Genomic DNA, 17,807 nt, shown 5'->3' with positions numbered 1-17,807 from the left:
AGTAAGCTACCTAAGCAATGTAGATAAACATAAAAAATAATATCTAATTGTTGTTTGTACATAATTATGTAAAAATACAACATGAAATAAATAGTTAATTCTATTCTTCAACAATGTTAGGGTAATTAAGACAGATCAGTTTTCATATTTTATATAGTAAGTAATTATATCTTCAGTAACTACTTTCAGGTTCTCGCAACTTGCAGGAGTGCAAGAGATGACACCAAACACAAGAGGCTTATTCCCCGTAATAGCAAAAGTATGCTGCTCTCGAAAGGATAGCTGCTGTTAACTTGTTTTGCATTTTTTTAAAATTTTAATTCTAAGTTTTTTATTTGAGATTGTACTTTAATAGCTCTACATTCTATGATACACCCTGTTTTCTTCATGTCAAAAATGATTACAAGTAAAATTATGAATTCGGATAATCTAGGTCATAAGTGCTTGGTTGCAGAACATAGTTAAATCTGGGATATCTTATACAAAATGGCTTTTGTAGAAGAATCCTTTATTTTAGGCGTTGATGCTCTGTATACTTTGAAAACCCCCTTACAGTTTAGATTTCCACACATGCTTCTACAATGGTACCATGTTGTATGGAGTATAAGATGCACTTTTTTCTTCAAAAAATTGCCTTCAAAATTCAGGTTCATCTCATACGTGAAATTAATATAAAAATATCCAGTACTTCATTTAAAATTTCCAACAGTCTTAAAAATGGCCATGTAGTCAATGCTGCAGGAAACTCTGAAAGGGAAATTGAGACATGGAAATACAGAGCTTTCTGTTATTCTGGTAGGACTTACTTTACAATTGCAGCCTCTTGATGTCTTGATAAATAAACCATTTGAAGTGTATATGAGAGATCAATGAAACAAATGGATGATGGATGAAACCCAACATGAATTCATGCCAAAGGGAGCTTTAAACAACCTACAGTCAAACAAATGGGTCAGGGGTTAACCAGTCATAGTCTAGAGTGAGAGAAGACATCATTATTAAATCTTTCAAGAAGTGCAGCATTGGTAATGCTCTCAATGGCAGTGAAAACCAACATATATATGAAGAGGACAACAATGACGAAGAAGAAGAAGTTCACATGACAATCTACAGGGATTTTAAGAGGTCGGTTCAGTTTTCTAACATAAGAATTTTTTTAGTCTAGCTTTGCAGTCTTATGATAAAAATGATAAAAATGTTATATTTAAAAAAAATACCTTACAAAATTAAGGTGCATCTTACAGTTCATAAAATGTGGCATGTGTACACAGCAAAGTACAGTGCTGTTTCAAAACATATGTCCATTTAACTCTTTCCACCTTTCTGCTTTCCCTTCTTTGCTTAGAACTGAGTTTCCATAAGAGCTCTTGATATTCATGCAAGTGCTTCTCTTTTATCCAATGGTCTATTAAATTTTCCTGTAGGCAGTATCTATCTTACCCCTAGTGATGTATGCCTCTACATCCTTACATTTGTCCTCTAGCCATCCCTGCTTAGCCATTTTGCACTTCCCGTCAATCTCATTTTTGAGACGTTTGTATTCATTTTTGCCTGCTTCATTTACTGCATTTTTATATTTTCTCCTTTCATAAATTAAATTCAGTATTAATTCTGTTACCCAAGGATTTCTACTAGCCCTGGTATTTTTATCTACTTGATCCTCTGCTGCCTTCACTGCTTCATCCCTCAAAGCTACCCATTCTTCTTCTACTGTATTTCTTTTCCCCATTCCTGTCAATTGTTCCCTTATGCTCTCCCTGAAACTCTGTACGGCCTCTGGTTTAGTCAGTTTATCCAGGTCCCATCTCATTATGTTCCCACCTTTTGCAGTTTCTTCGGTTTTTATCCACAGTTCGTAACCAATAGATTGTGGTCAGAGTCCACATCTGCCCTTGGAAATGTCTTACAATTTTTAAACCTGGTTCCTAAATCTCTGTCTTACAATTATATGATCTATGTGATACCATCTAGTATATCCAGGCTTCTTCCATGTATACAACCTTCTTTTATGATTCTTGAACCAAGTGTTAGCTACGATTTAGTTATGCTCTGTGTAAAATTCTACGAGGCGGCTTCCTCTTTGATTTCTTCCCCCCAATCCATATTCACCTACTATGTTTCCTTCTCTCCCTTTTCCTATTATCGAATTCCAGTCACCCATTTATTTATTTATTTATTTATTCATCCGTGGAACAATAAATATTGTATGGATGTCGTCAGATTACAACACCCATGACTATTAAATTTTCGTCTCCCTTCACTGCCTGAATAATTTCTTTTATCTCATCATACATTTCATCAATTTCTTCGTCATCTGCAGAGCTAGTTGGCATATAAACTTGTACTACTGTAGTAGGCGTGAGCATCGTGTCTATCCTGGCCACAATAATGCGTTCGTATGCTGTTTGTAGTAGCTTACCTGCACTCCTATTTTTTTTATTCATTATTAAACCTACTCCTGCATTACCCCTATTTGATTTTGTATTTATAATTATGTATTCACCTGACCAAAAGTCTTGTTCCTCCTGTCACCGAACTTCACCAATTCCCACTATATCTAACTGTAACCTATCCATTTCCCTTTTTAAATTTTCTAACCTACCTGTCCAATTAAGGGATCTGACATTCCACGCTCCGATCCGTAGAACGCCAGTTTTCTTTCTCTCGATAACGACGTCCTCTTGAGCAGTCCCCGCAGAGAGATCCAAATGTGGGACTATTTTACCTCCGGAATACTTTACCCAAGAATACGCCATGATCATTTAATCATACAGTAAAGCTGCATGCCCTCGAGAAGAATTACGGCTGTAATTTCCCCTTGATATCAGCCGTTCGTAGTACCAGTACAGCAAATCCGTTACAAAGCCAGATCAGTCAATCATCGAGACTGTTGCCCCTGCAGCTACTGAAAAGGCTGCTGCCCCTCTTCAGGAACCACACGTTTGTCTGGCCTCTCAACAGATACTCCTCCTTTGTGGTTGCACCTACGGTACGGCCATCTGTATCGCTGAGGCACACAAGCCTCCCCACCAACGGCAAGGTCCATGGTTCATGGGGATGGGGGGATATCATTATTTATTCTCGCAGGTAGTTTCTGAACAATAAATTCTTTGACATTTTGAAAAAAAACGGGACTTCTACCCGAAGTTCGCACACAAGTGCTTTTTTAGATATGTAGATGATACCTTTGTCATTTGCCCCATGGCAGGGAGAAGCTAGATGATTTTCTGAAACATCTGAATTCATTCCACCCGAATATAGCATTCACAATGGAACTGGAAAGGATAGACAACTCCTATTCCTGGATGTATTAGTTAAGAAAAAGCCTGATAGCAAACTTGGGCATAGTGTGTACCACAAACCGACACACACTTACTTATACCTGCAAGCCAACAGCTGCCAGGATCTGGCACAGAAGACCAGAGCGCTCAAAACTCTAGTGCACAGAACACTCTGCCGGACCTCGGCAGTTTGGCGATGGAAACAGAACACTTACAGTCGGTGTTTAGCAAGAATGGACTCTCATCTAGAGACATCCAGAAGGCACTTCGACCTGCCAGTCAACCACAGGATCCAGAAGAAGAACCAGAAGTGGCAAAGAGAGTGGCATACGTGACAAATGCTGGACCGATCTCTGCTAAGATTAGCGGAATTCTCACGTAACGTGACATCAAGAGCGTATTTTGTCCATCCACTAAGTCTGGGACAATGTTGGAGAACGTAAAAGATGACCTGGGGTTACGGAAACCGGGCATTTACAATATACCGTGCGAATGTGGGCTGTCATACATCGGACAGACCACCAGGACTGTGGACACCAGGTGTAAAGAACACCAGAGGCACACCAGACTCAGACAGGCAACCAAATCAGCCATAACAGAACACCGTCTAGAACTCAGTCACTTGATGAACTACAATGACACCGAGATTATCACACAGATCAATAGATATTGGGACAGTGCCATAAAAGATTCCACCCAGATCAAGATCATGGAGAATCTCATCAACCGTGACACTGGATACCAGCTCAGCACGGCCTGGGATCCAGCTCTTGAACTCCTGAAAACTCAACGCAAAACACATCGAGATTTCACAAGAAACAGGAGTGGGGATCGAGAAAACAGCCACGAGACAGAGCACCAGACACTACAGATTTGTCCTGACACTCCTGAGATGACGACCACCCTAGAGAACGGCCAAATTGGGCGCGGAATTTGGTTGGAACACCAACTGTCAGAGGGAACCATCGGAGTCGCGCCTAGCGGGCGCCGACCCGGGACGGAACACTCGACGCGGCGCGGACCGATTACGAAGCGGCTAGCAAGGGACAGAAGAGGAAGCTGAGGAAACAGCAATGAGACAGAACACCAGAGATTACAGACCTCAGATGATACAGTCTACTGGTGCACAGAACTGAACACAAAGGGGAATACAGGCCCACATAGTGGAAAAACTCTTCAAAGGAGAAAGAAGACTTATACGCAGTATCATCAAACTACATCCCACAACCCCCCAGCAATGAAGTGTACACAATCTCAGGCATAGAACCACTACAAACCAGAATAGCCAAGCTCAGGGTGAGATACGGAAAACTCATACTCCACACCAGGCGAGACATGGAGGATATTGTCACCACAAACGGAAAAGAAAAAAGAAAACCTACCTACAAATACGTACCACCCTCACGCACAATAGCCCAAAACACAGGCAAAACATTCACTGACTTCGTCCTAATCCTACAACCCCTAATTGAAAAGACAACAACAGCAACTCACCTAGATGAAAGAATAATGGATTAACCACAGACACACACACACACACACACACACACACAATAACAAGAAACAATCAAACAGTCTAAACAACACCAAACACCTGACAACAGCCAACACTCCATCTCAGGATCCATTAACAATTAAAAAAACCTCAACCAAAATTGAAAATACCCAAGGAAGACACGCAACACCACCTATAAGTGTATACTATTATAACCAAAAAATATTGTAAAGCAACTACGCTCGCAATCTGATATCTACAAGAGATTACCGAAATATATGTACAAAGATCAAGAAAATTACCCTTGATACCTACCATGTAAATTCTACCAAATTACTTTTTTTTTAATTTCACTATGGGACTTTTCTAATGTCATTAGTCGCCTAGAACTTACAACTCCTTAAACCTAACTAACCTAAGGACATCACACACATCCATACCTAAGGCAGGATTCGAACCTGCGACCGTAGTGGTCGCGCGGGTCTAGACTGTAGCGCGTAGAGCCGCTCGGCCACCGCGGCCGGCTCACCAAATTACTTATAAATTACATCTCACTTACGTATCTTCAAACTTACCATGCACGATATATATATATATCTTCTTAATTAAATCTTTTGTATGTATTATGTCTTTTGCTTTTACTATGCCTTCTGTTCTTATTATGTCTTGTTTTTATTATGTCTTTTTCTACTAAAAACCTATGCTATATTAAAATAACGTTACTTAAACTTTTGTTATATATAAAAAAGGAATATACTGTAATACTCGTTGTAACAAAATTGTAAACCATTTATGACAATGCACTTGCGAGAAAAATAAATTGTATCATCAAAAAAATAAATATGTAAAACCCCTATGGCTGAAAGGGACGCCAGCATGCCGTCAAACAGCCCGCCCTCCTCCCTTTTTTTATCCAAAATGTCAACAGAGAGCCGGAGCCGGGAAAGCCTGAAAAATTAAATAAATTCGTTCTTCGTAAGTAATTAATTGGATATTATGCAACAAGACGTTGAAGAGTGGAAATATTGTCAGCACACTGAGATACTGATGCCTGCGTACGAGGCTTGCAACGATACGAAGTGAAAAAATTGCTGTTTGACAAGCTCAAAAATAAGTTTCTTCCAGTTGCAACTGTATCCACATGTACACCTAAAACATCGAACTTTCCGCGCTATTCACTGGCTTTGTTCATGAGCTATATTAACCGCTGGTGTAGTATTGGCAGTATTCCACTTGTTCTAAGGAACTGGATGTATTTTTTTTATTTTGTTTATACAGAAATTAGGGCAGTGGCCATTTGCAGCTAAGTACTTAATCATTCTTTAACAAGCATTATTGATGGTTTCTTATACTGCAGACTCTCAAACAATTAATTTAATACTTGTTAACGGCATAAAAACTAACGCTGCTTGGTGCTTGAAAGCCATTCACATACCGAAGAAACAAACGTGGAACAACCACAAAACCCCGTAAATTCTACTGGTGATTTGGCTTCCAGATAACACCATACTCTGGCTCTAACTATGACTCACCAATGGCTAATTTTCCTTTCCACTGTCGTAATACAGCAAGACGTATTTGTGTTTGTACAGTTTCCATCGCGCGCTGCTGACTGATGGTGCTTGGAGCCCGACCCGGTACTCAGTGTTCTGCACCACCAGGATGGACGGGACGCTGGACGTGTGGGACATTCTGCAGCAGCAGAAGGAACCCTGCCTCAGCGTCAAGGTTAGCTATGGCAATCTGCCATGCAATCTTCTAGAATCATAAGGTTATTCGAGTGTACTCTACAGCCTATACAGGTTGTTACAAAAAGGTGCGGCCAAACTTTCAGGAAACATTCCTCACACACAAAGAAAGAAAATATGTTATGTGGACATGTGTCCGGAGACGCTTACTTTCCATGTTAGAGCTCATTTTATTACTTCTCTTCAAATCACGTTACTCATGGAATGGAAACACACAGTAACAGAACGTACCAGCGTGACTTCAAACACTTTGTTACAGGAAATGTTCAACATGTCCTCCGTTAGCGAGGATACACGCATCCACCCTCCGTCGCATGGAATCCCTGATGCGCTGATGCAGCCCTGGAGAATGGCGTATTGTATCACAGCCGTCCACAATACGAGCACGAAGAGTCTCTACATTTGGTACCGGGGTTGCGTAGACAAGAGCTTTCAAATGCCCCCATAAATGAAAGTCAAGAGGGTTGAGGTCCAGGAGACCGTGGAGGCCATGGAATTGGTCCGCCTCTACCATTCCATCGGTCACCGAGTCTGTTGTTGAGAAGCGTACGAACACTTCGACTGAAATGTGCAGGAGCTCCATCGTGCATGAACAACATGTTGTGTCGTACTTGTAAAGGCACATGTTCTAGCAGCACAAGTAGAGTATTCCGTATGAAATAATGATAACGTGCTCCATTGAGCGTAGGGGGAAGAACATACCGACGAAACTGAAATGAGGTTTAACATGGAAATTAAGCGTTTCCGGACACATGTCCACATAACATCTTGTCTTTATTTGTGTGAGGAATGTTTCCTGAAAGTTTGGCCGTACCTTTTTGTAACACCCTGTATGATACTTTAGTTCCGAATATGTTGGTCTAGGAGTGTTACTGTACTTCCAATCACAGGCAAACGAAGTTCTTAGCATTTACCTCCTAATACTTAGGAATTCGGATTCAGATCTCTGTACGTAGACAGAGAATTCTTTGCTTCCAATGCGCAGCGTGTGGTGGACATCCTCCTTCCTAGGTAATGTTCTTATTATTATTCCACTTTTAATAATACGGGAAACACACTTTCTAACCGACATTTGACATAATTTTACTTTGTTTAATGCGCTCTAAGATTTGATTTTCAGGCTCATTTTCGGAAAATAGGCTTGTAACTCAAAACCTACGTCGTTTAAAATAAAACACTAGTTTGTAAAACACAGCCAGTAATGTGTGTTTTCTTTTGTAATTACCAATAATGTTTCATTAAGAACCCTCAGTGACGTGAGTTAAAATGAATCCATTCTAACTCTGATATGTGGGAAAAGTCACCTGCATGATTAAATTTCCTCGGCCACTGCTTAAGTGGCGTGCAATTCTAGAGCTACATCTTCAGTATCCATCCTACAGATACGTGTCAACACAGTAAAGAATTCACAGCAAGGTGCCATAAGCTGTTCCCAAGCTAAGTGGAGGGGGAAAGGATGTAATCACTGAGTGAAACAGAAAACCCTTGGAGCTTGCAGAACGTTTATTACAGATCGTCGAAAAAAAAACTGTATTCAAAAATTCTCCTTAAAGTCTGGCTACATAAGATCTAATCGATCTAAAAACATTGTGGCAGTAAAAGATATAATTCCAATGAGTAATCGCTCATCAGTTATTGAACTGTTCATTGTTCTTGACAAAAGAATAAACAAAACAAAAAAGTATACAGATATATGTAACTGAAAACTGTTATGTACTAACGCAAAGAGATGGAGCGCTTAAATGTCGAAAAACGAAACACTACTCACAAGGGAACCTCCCCATCGCAACCCCCTCAGATTTAGTTATAAGTTGGCACTGTGGATAGGCCTTGAAAAACTGAACACAGATCAATCGAGAAAACGGCACTCGAGAGCTTACACTTTCCTTGGTGTTGCCTATCTTGCACATGGACTACTCAGTTTGTATATTTTGCTTATTTTTTCATAGTTCCACACAACTTCTTCCTGTTTTCTCGATTGATCTGTGTTCAGTTTTTTAAGGCCTATCCACTGTGCCAACATATAACTAAATCTGAGGGGGGTGCGATGGGGAGGTTCCCTTGTCAGTGACAATAAAATTCGGTACACCGTAAGGCTGATTTTTGGGATGAGCAATACTTCCACTGCCCATGTGCACCATGCCGAAGTGAACATATGGCAGGACTGCCATTCCGCCCCACCCCGCCCACAGTATTCGCGCGGCGCGAGATAATGTGCCACAACCACAAAGCCGCGCGACATGGTGCAGGGCCGAGTCGCGCCTCAATTTGCGCGTGTGGCACAGCGCGCTTTTTTGTAACTTCACAGATTCAAATTGCGCCACGACTGGGACGCGCCGCGCCTGCGTCAGGTCGCGAGGCGTTGTGATTGTGGCACAGTTTCTCGAGCCGCACATCACGCAAGTAAGGCAAAAATCATATATTTTTACTGAATAGTTTCTGTAAAATCGTTTGAGAAAGATTACAGGATGCGCGCATCGATTCTGTCAGCGCAGATCGTCGCCAATCGACGTGGGAAGTATGTGTACGTGTTGCAATATGTGCAGGACCAGCGCGACATCTGCGGAACGTGCACATCGTGCTGTAGTGTCGTGTCACGTCACGCGTGCTACATTCGTCTCAATTTGCGCTTAGGCCGGTATTACACAATCAAATTTCTTGGTCAAAGATTTGATCAAAGATGTGATCAAATATTCCGTAAAATATATTTGACAAAGATCTTTGACGTAGCGTTAGAAGGGGTATTACACTGTCATCATATTTTTCGTCAAAGTTCAAGATGGCTGACAACAACAACTTGTTATTAACCGCAGCAGTTGCATGTACCACAATTGCACTGTGTGCACATGCGGAAGAGAAGCGGAGGAAAAAAGGAAACATACCTGGGTGAAGCCGTGGGTTTATAACACGATAAAAGCATTCAACAATACTTGTTACGTGAGCTTATAGTGGCGGACGTCAAGTCGTACATCAATTACTTATGAATGGGTGAACATACATTTCTGTATGTGCTCAAAGAAGTGTATCCTCATATCACAAAGAACAATATTCACTTAAGAACTGCTACATCTGCAGAAGACAGGCTCACTGTTATACATTACAGGAGAGGGTTAGGTTAGGTTAGGTTAGGTCAGGTCTCCAATCTTCGTAATCTATTTTTGCATTCAGCGTGCCTCACGTTATAAAGGGCCTCATCAGATTCATACATCTTAATTTTGTAGTTGTCGGCACACACCAATTGTATTTACTGACAATGTTTATAAAAACACAACAGACGACAGAATGCAGCGATGCTAGCGCTCCATGTGGTAACATGTCACATTGCAGAGAACAGAAGACAAGCGACTTATTTGATCAAATCTACAGGGTGCCCTAGATTTGATCAAATATTGGACGACATTTGTCAAAGTTCCCTATTACACCATCAAATACCTTTGACAAAAATATTGCACAAAGATATTTGACAAAGAAATTTGACAGTGTAATACCGGCCTTAGCCTAACGTGACCACCGGCTATGTTCGACGTCAACGTGCAGTAACCACTTACAAACGACAGGTGGCACTAGCAGTGGTGGGTGAAAAGGAGCGATTCATCTGACGTCCAAAAGGACATGATCATTTGCTTTCCAGCGAAGGGTGGAAGCATTTACAAAGTGTCTAATTCTGTAAACTGTTTGAGTGCCTCCTTGGTTCAAATACGCCGTGCACGGCAAAGTGGCGCTGTCCAAAACCGGCGCCGAGGCAACAGTGGTGCACCACGAGACATAGCTGACAGGGGTGAAAGACGGATGCGGAGGTGTGTACGTGCAAACAGACATACAACTGTTGAATAACTGACCGCACAGTTGAACCAACAGTCCCTCCTCAACTACTGTTCAGCAAATGGAGTTGTGTATGAGCCCCTGTAGCAGGCGCCTGGTTCATGCACCCATGCTGACTGCTGTTCATCAGCTACAAAGGCAGCTGAACGTCCACTGAGTGGCGACAGGCAGCCTCTTCAGACGAATCACGCTATATGCTCCATCAGACACATGGCCTTTGTTATGTACCGCTCTGCAAAAATCGTCAGATAGGTACAGGCCGGTGGAGGGTGCGTTGTGGTCTCGGGAATGTTTTCGTTGCATTGCCTGGTTGGTCTCGTCATACTGGAAGGCACAATGGATCAACACAAGTATGCATCTATCCTTGGGGAGCATGTCGACCCCAACATGCAGTTTGGTTTTCCTCGGCACAATGGCATCTACCATCATGACAATGCAACATGTCGCGCGTCCGCCCCTGTAGCTGACTGGTCAGCGCGACAGATTGTCAATCCCAAGGGCGCGGGTTCGATTCCCGGCTGGGTCGGAGATTTTCTCCGCTCGGGGACTGGATGTTGTGTTGTCCTAATCATCATCATTTCATCCCCATCGACGCACAAGTCGCCGAAGTGGCGTCAAATCGAAAGACTTGCACCAGGCGAGCGGTCTACCCGACGAGAGGCCCTCGTCACACGACGTTATTATTATGATAACATGTGACACAAATCGCAATGTATGTGAGTGGTTCCAAGACCATTAGGATGACTTTAGTGTACTCTCCAGGCCACCAACACCCCCCCCCCCTACCCTCCCCGAATTTAAACCCAATCGAGAATCTGTGAGATCACCTCGATCGGGCTGAACGCGCCACGGATCCTCAACCTTGTAATCTAGCGCAGGTGGCCACGTACTGGAGCCAGCATGGCTGCAGATCTCTGTCGGTACCTTCCAGAGCATCACTGACTCTCTTTCTGCACATCTGCTCTGCAAAAAGTGGTTATTCAGACTTCTGACAGGTGGTCATATTACATCATTACCTATCCCTCTTTGCCTGCAAGTCCAAGGAATTTCGCAACACATACCATCATTTCCTATTACCAATGTAGGCCTCTATCCATCTAAATAAGCACACAGGCGAGGACTCTCGCATTCAGAATTTGCTTTTTTAATGCAATGTGCACTATAAATTAGGGAGTCTCTTCTAAGGATGAATTTTTCTTTTCTAACTTAAAGTATTTTTGTACTACTAAAGTATACCTTATCATGCAGTTTCAGCTTCATTTGATGATGAGAACCAGTGCCTACTCGACTTTAAAGATTTGAATTGATATTTGCAGCCGGCCGAAGTGGCCGAGTGGGTCTAGGCGCTACAGTCTGGAACCGCGCGACCGCTACGGTCGCAGGTCCGAATCTTGCCTCGGGCATGGATGTGTGTGATGTCCTTAGGTTAGTTAGGTTTAAGTAGTTCTAAGTTCTAGGGGACTGATAACCTCATATATTAAGTCCCTTAGTGCTCAGAGCCATTTGAACCATTTTTTGATATTTGCATATATATGAACTGGCACTAAATTCGACTGAGTGAATGAAATGTGTAAATAAACTATGAACATCTTCATTAGACTCTTTACTTGAATCACTTAAACAAACAAAGTTATACCCCATACTTAGGCCTACTTTTGGAAACAGTTTTTTTTATTTACAGTGCTTGGTGTGTTATGGACCTCCTTAGGGAAATAGCGCCCAAAGCTGGAAAGAAGTCCAATGTATACTGGATATGTCATCAGTGGGGGCCTCATCCGAGATGTGAAGGAGGTCCTGCCTGCGACTATCAGAGGTGCAGGATGCAGCAGTCATCTTCAAGTTGTGCCTCACGTCGGTACCAACGATGCTTGTCACTTGGATTCTGAGGCCATCCTCCTTTCGTATAGACACTGGCAGAAGTAATGAAGACTGCTGGTGTCGTTCATTGGGTGTAAGCAGAGCTTACAATCTGCAGTATTGTACCCAGAACTGATCGAGGTCCTTTGAATCGGAACCGAGAAGAGGGTCTCAACCAGAGGCTCTGTCACTTCTGTGACTGTCTTGGCTGCAGATTTCTGAACTTGCGTTATGAGGTTGGGAATTGTAGGATTCCTCTTGACAGGTTAGGGGTGGACTGAACAGACGAAATAGCTACTCAGATAGCAGAGTACTTGTGCAGTGCATATAGCTTTTTTTGTAGGCGGTGGGCTTTCAAATAAAACATGAAATGATGGCACTCAACTACGTACTCTCTGACTCAGAGTTGAAATATAGAAAGTTTTGACTGGTTTCGTTGTCTAGGGGCTGGTATACGTAGGTGTCGCATTACGAGCCAAATACTGCTGAGTGTACAGTATATACATGAATCAAGTGGTCGAAGGTTCCTATCACTCGGCAGTTGCGAATTTTTAATGCAACATAGTAATTTATAAATGAAAGATTGCAATTAAATAAAATCTGCAGGTACAATCTTAACGACTTTAAATGATGAATATGATAGCAGAAGTACTTTTGAGAATGCGGTATATTTCTGCAAAACACTTATTGGTGTCGATGGTCCACCAATTAAATAGAATATAAGTTGAATAACAGGGAAACAATAGACTCCTACTGATTGTAATTAGTTATGAACGACAACATAGCTCGCGAGATATTCACTCACAAGTTCATAAGTCGGCACTCCGAAGTATTTCTATCTCCAGCGACCACACGCAAACTGCTCCACTCTCCAAGACTTTCCCGCTACCGTACGTCGCACCGTATTGTCCAGGACTCCCTCGTGTCCTCTCCTATACCCCTTAGAACTCCCTCTGTCCTTTCTCAAAATGATGCTCCTCCCCCACCTCCATACAGTCTCTCCACGTGTCCCTTTTGGAACGATCACTGCGATTGGCTAGAGTGCTCCTGCCCTGTCTCCAAGCCAACGCACACTCACAAACGTAACGAAACACATTCGAAATACTGGATTTACATTTAAATAATTTGAAATTAAATAAATATTCATACGGCTGGACCATGAACACGCTCTAACACAAATAATTAAATACATAAACAAATTAAATAAACATATGTCAAAGGAATGGAAACAAAAGATAGGCCAGTAGCCTAAAGTGCCAGTGCTTTCCAAACACAGTAAATATTTGAATAATTTCTTCATTAATAGTATATATCGGATACGAACAAAAACATAGACGAATAAATATATTTATGAGCATGCTGCTACCGTTTTCTCGTGTCACTGTGGAGTACTTATGGCCTGAAGCGATCGATAGTAATTGACCACTTTGACCTTCAATAAATCATGCACTATTCAAGTTACATGCCTGTAATTTATATACCAATTTAGGTTTCCACTAATAGCTTTCTAAAGACACGTCGATCGACAAAATCGGATGAACCGTTTAGATTTTGGAAATTCGTTGCTGGGTGTTACTTGTATAATTGATCATCAGATACTCAACTTTAAACTAATAAAGATATTGAAAATCTGACTACACCACCAGAATCGTCTTGCAAATAATGGTAAGGTACATGTTTCTTTTTGAGGTAACATGACTCACCTGGCTACTATTAATTTCTATACAAACTGTGAAATGGCTGCCATTAAGGTTTCGCAAAGTCCGATATCTTTGGCACTCCTGGCATGTCTCCTTCATCGACACAGCGTCATCAAGGAATTCCGAGCCACGCGGTCCGTGGAGCCCAGCTAACGTTTGGCACCACGTGGCCGTCGACGAGCCGCAGCTCGTTGAGAGGCCCCAGCACGGCCACGCCAACTCTGAGCTTTGAATATTTTCAGGGGGCAACAACTCGCCCTTTACCTCACAAGGCTAAGCGGTCGTTTGAGGTCCCCTGATGAATGCTTGCCAGTATCTAGTGGATACGCAGAGAGTAAAATCAGATTGCATAGAAAGTAAAGACACTTCAGATGTCGAAATGTTAACAGTAAGTTGCAGAAGCATCTGTAACAAAGTCTGTTGTGTTGGCTGAAGAGCCAACACCGTGTTACTAGTGGAGGCCGAAATGCACGCGTTTCAGCTCACGCAGGCTGTCGTGAGGAGGGAAGAACTATACTGACGTGAGGTCTGGAATATGACAAGGAATTAGAATTCAGAACGCGGACGTAAGTAGTTTGATACTTTACTTTAATCCATTAATGAAGAACGTCGCTCTTGACGGTACATGATTCACAATATCAATATCAATAGTAACTGAATATGGCGCCTTACTAGGTCGTAGCAAATGACGTATCTGAAGGGTAGGCTAAACTGTCGTCTCTGCAAAAGAGAGCGTCTGTAGTCAGTGAACCATCGCTAGCAAAGTCGGCTGTTCAACTGGGGCGAGTGCTAGGGAGTCTCTCTAGACTAGACCTGCCATGTGGCGGCGCTCGGTCTGCAATCACTGATAGTGGCGACGCACGGGTCCGACGTATACTAACGGACCCTGGTCGATTTAAAGGCTACCACCTAGCAAGTGTGGTGTCTGGCGGTGACACCACAAAGTCCCTAAATTTATTTCCCCCCATAAAAGCTGTCGCACTCAAGTAATACTCTGGACTGAGAGCCAGACAAAACACAAAGCAGAAAGCTCCGAAATATTTAGTGATGCACGATAGGTAGGCCTTTATCGACAAGACAGACATCATAGGAGGGAGAGTATCCATTGGAGTCGACGAGAATATTGTGTCTACCAAGATCGAAACTTAGCCTGACTGCGCCCTTAATTTGGACGCGAGTAACTGGCCTAGGTAAACTAAACTTAATCATTGGATGTATTTACCAGCTTGCTGATTCCACAGTAACAGTTGTAGAAACATTCAAAGAAACTCTACACTCAGTAGCGCGGAAGTACCCCGATCATACAGTTTTAGACAGAGTCGGCTTTAACCTATGAATGGAGTGTGTATGGATTAATTTCAGATGAGATGGACAGAGTGTCTTGTGAAGCATTTCTTAGCAACACACTCGTGTTGGAAATATTTTATACCTTGTAGCTACAAACGTGCCTGACCTTATCGACAGTGTCAGTATAGAGACAGGAATTAAGGATTTTGAGGTCATCATAGCGATTATGGTTACTAAATTATAATTCCATAATCAAAGGCCGCGCGGGGTAGCCACGCAATCTAAGGCGCCTTGCCACGGTTCACGAGGTTCCCCCCTTCGGAGGTTCGAGTCCTCCCTCGAGCATGGGTGTGTGTGCTGTCCTTAGCGTAAGTTAGTTTAAGTTAGATTAAGTAGTGTGTAAGCCTAAGGACCGATGACCTCAGCAGTTTCGTCCCATAGGAGCTTAGCACCACCCACTACAATCAAAGTTAGGGAAATTTTTATGCTGGAAAGAACGGAAAAGCAGTTGTTAGAATCCCGCTTAGACAATGAATAGAAATAACTTACTTTCATTATTATTATGGACATAGAGGAATTATGGGCAAATTTTAAACCAGAGAAGTATGTACCAAATAAGTGGATTAAGGACGAAAAAGACCCACCATGATTCAGTAAATTCAGTAACCCGCTGAAGAAACGGAGATTGTTACGTTTTTGGTTCAAAAAATAACGCACAAAATATCGATAGGCAAAAGTTATAAGAAATTCGTGCATCTATAAAATCGATACGTGAAGTATATAGCAACTTCCACCGTCATACGTTAGCGTAAGAGCTTGCCGAGAACCCGAGAAAATTGTAATCCCATGGGTATCACTAACCGCGTCGAAGGCTTCTATTCAGTAACTCGTCGACGAATCTGCTGTCGCAAGAGAAGACAGCAAAAGAAATGCTGAAGATTTAATTTCGCGTGTAAAATATCATTGACGTAGGAGGATCGCACAGACATACTATCTTTTGACCGTCGAATAAACTCCCATAGGGAGGACACAGAAATAGGCATCCCTGCCGTCGAGCAGCAGCTGAGAGTTGAAAACAAGTAAGTCGCCAGGACCAGATACAGGGTGCGGCACGTAAAACCGGTTCGTGAAGTTAACTGACGCTCCTCCTCTGTCAAGTTTGAACAAAACTCCTCCAGGATTCGCAAATACACGTCACTGTTCACTATAGTCTCAGAGAATATGGGCCCCATAACGCGTATGGCGAAAATGGCGCACCACACCACCGATCTTATCGTCGTGCAAGGGTACCTGGTGAATCGTGTGTGGTCGATCAATACCGGTTGTTTTGGGAATTCATGTACCAGACAGGTGGAACCACGCCTCGTCATTCATGCTGAGTCTTAGTGGGCATGAACAGAAATGAACTCTCTTCTGCATGTCAGGCTCCTTCAGTTCTTGCACAACACTTATCAGGTATGATTTTAATATCAGACCCCTTAAAACACGTCTGCAACTTCTCTCACTAGCGTGAACCTGTTGACTCATTCTCTTGGTTGACTTACGAGGACTTCTTGTCGTTATCTCCTGCACCTGCCTCTTTAATTCAGGTGTGGAGACAGGTGGTGATCTACTCCTGGGAGCATTGTAAACCGGTGCTGTACGCCGCCATCTTTCAATCAGTTCCTATGTGGTGCTTTTTGCTGGCACAGAACGTCTTGAGAATTTCTTCTGAAACGAGTTCTTTGTTTTCACAAAAGATCCAGTGCTCCAGTGCGAATGAACGCTTCAACAATGGCAAAAGGAGCCGGCCGCGGCGGCCGAGCGGTTCTAGGCGCTTGTAATGGTACTTCAATTACGTAACCATTACGGCACCTCACCTCAACCTCTCGATACCAGCAATATTCTACTGTGTTTCTGTAAAATAGTTAACATACTTCTGTGACAACATTCAGATTTGATTTCATTAATGTAGAGGTACATCGATATGTATATATTGCAATGATATTATTCCTATGTGTATTCTTTCTTTTGTAACTATGATCTTTGACGTACTTGTAACTCTGATTTTTGGGCGCGTAAGCGGTTATTAGAGAGTCAAGCTGTGGTCGTCATGTTAAAAAGACACAAATTGTAGTCGGTTTACGAAATGTGAACTTTAACAGTGAGGAAGATATTTTCAAGTATGTTTTATATTGTGGAGTGATGTTTTGGAACGAGTTACGTGATGTTGTTGTGGTCTTCAGTCCTGAGACTGGTTTGATGCAGCTCTCCGTGCTACTCTATCCTGTGCAAGCTTCTTCATCTCCCAGTACCTACTGCAACCTGCATCCTTCTGAATCTGCTTACTGCATTCATCTCTTGGTCTCCCTCTACGATTTTTACCCTCCACGCTGCCCTCCAATGCTAAATTTGTGATCCCTTGATGCCTCAAAACATGTCCTACCAACCGATCCCTTCTTCTAGTCAAGTTGTGCCACAAGCTCCTCTTCTCCCCAATTCTATTCAATACTTCCTCATTAGTTATGTGATCTACCCATCTAATCTTCAGCATTCTTCTGTAGCACCACATTTCGAAAGCTTCTATTCTCTTCTTGTCCAAACTAGTTATCGTCCATGTTTCACTTCCATACATGGC

The 17,807-nt window shown here is 42.4% G+C and overlaps 1 protein-coding gene across 1 annotated transcript in view; it reads left to right on the top strand.

Moving 5' to 3' along the window:
• Positions 1-17,807, top strand: part of LOC124788664 (dynein axonemal intermediate chain 2) — a gene marked incomplete at its 3' end in the record, with an annotated part of 150,808 nt that overhangs the window by 113,899 nt on the left and 19,102 nt on the right. Inside the window, exon 6 of the mRNA XM_047255940.1 lies at positions 6,369-6,504. Within this exon, the coding sequence (XP_047111896.1) occupies positions 6,369-6,504 (136 nt within the window). The remainder of the gene's footprint in view (positions 1-6,368; positions 6,505-17,807) is intronic.

The sequence above is a fragment of the Schistocerca piceifrons genome, chromosome 3 (genome assembly GCF_021461385.2).
Source record: "Schistocerca piceifrons isolate TAMUIC-IGC-003096 chromosome 3, iqSchPice1.1, whole genome shotgun sequence".
Classification (NCBI taxonomy): domain Eukaryota; kingdom Metazoa; phylum Arthropoda; class Insecta; order Orthoptera; family Acrididae; genus Schistocerca; species Schistocerca piceifrons.
The sequence above is the reverse complement of the archived record's forward strand: the minus strand, read 5'-3'. Positions and strand labels throughout refer to the sequence as shown.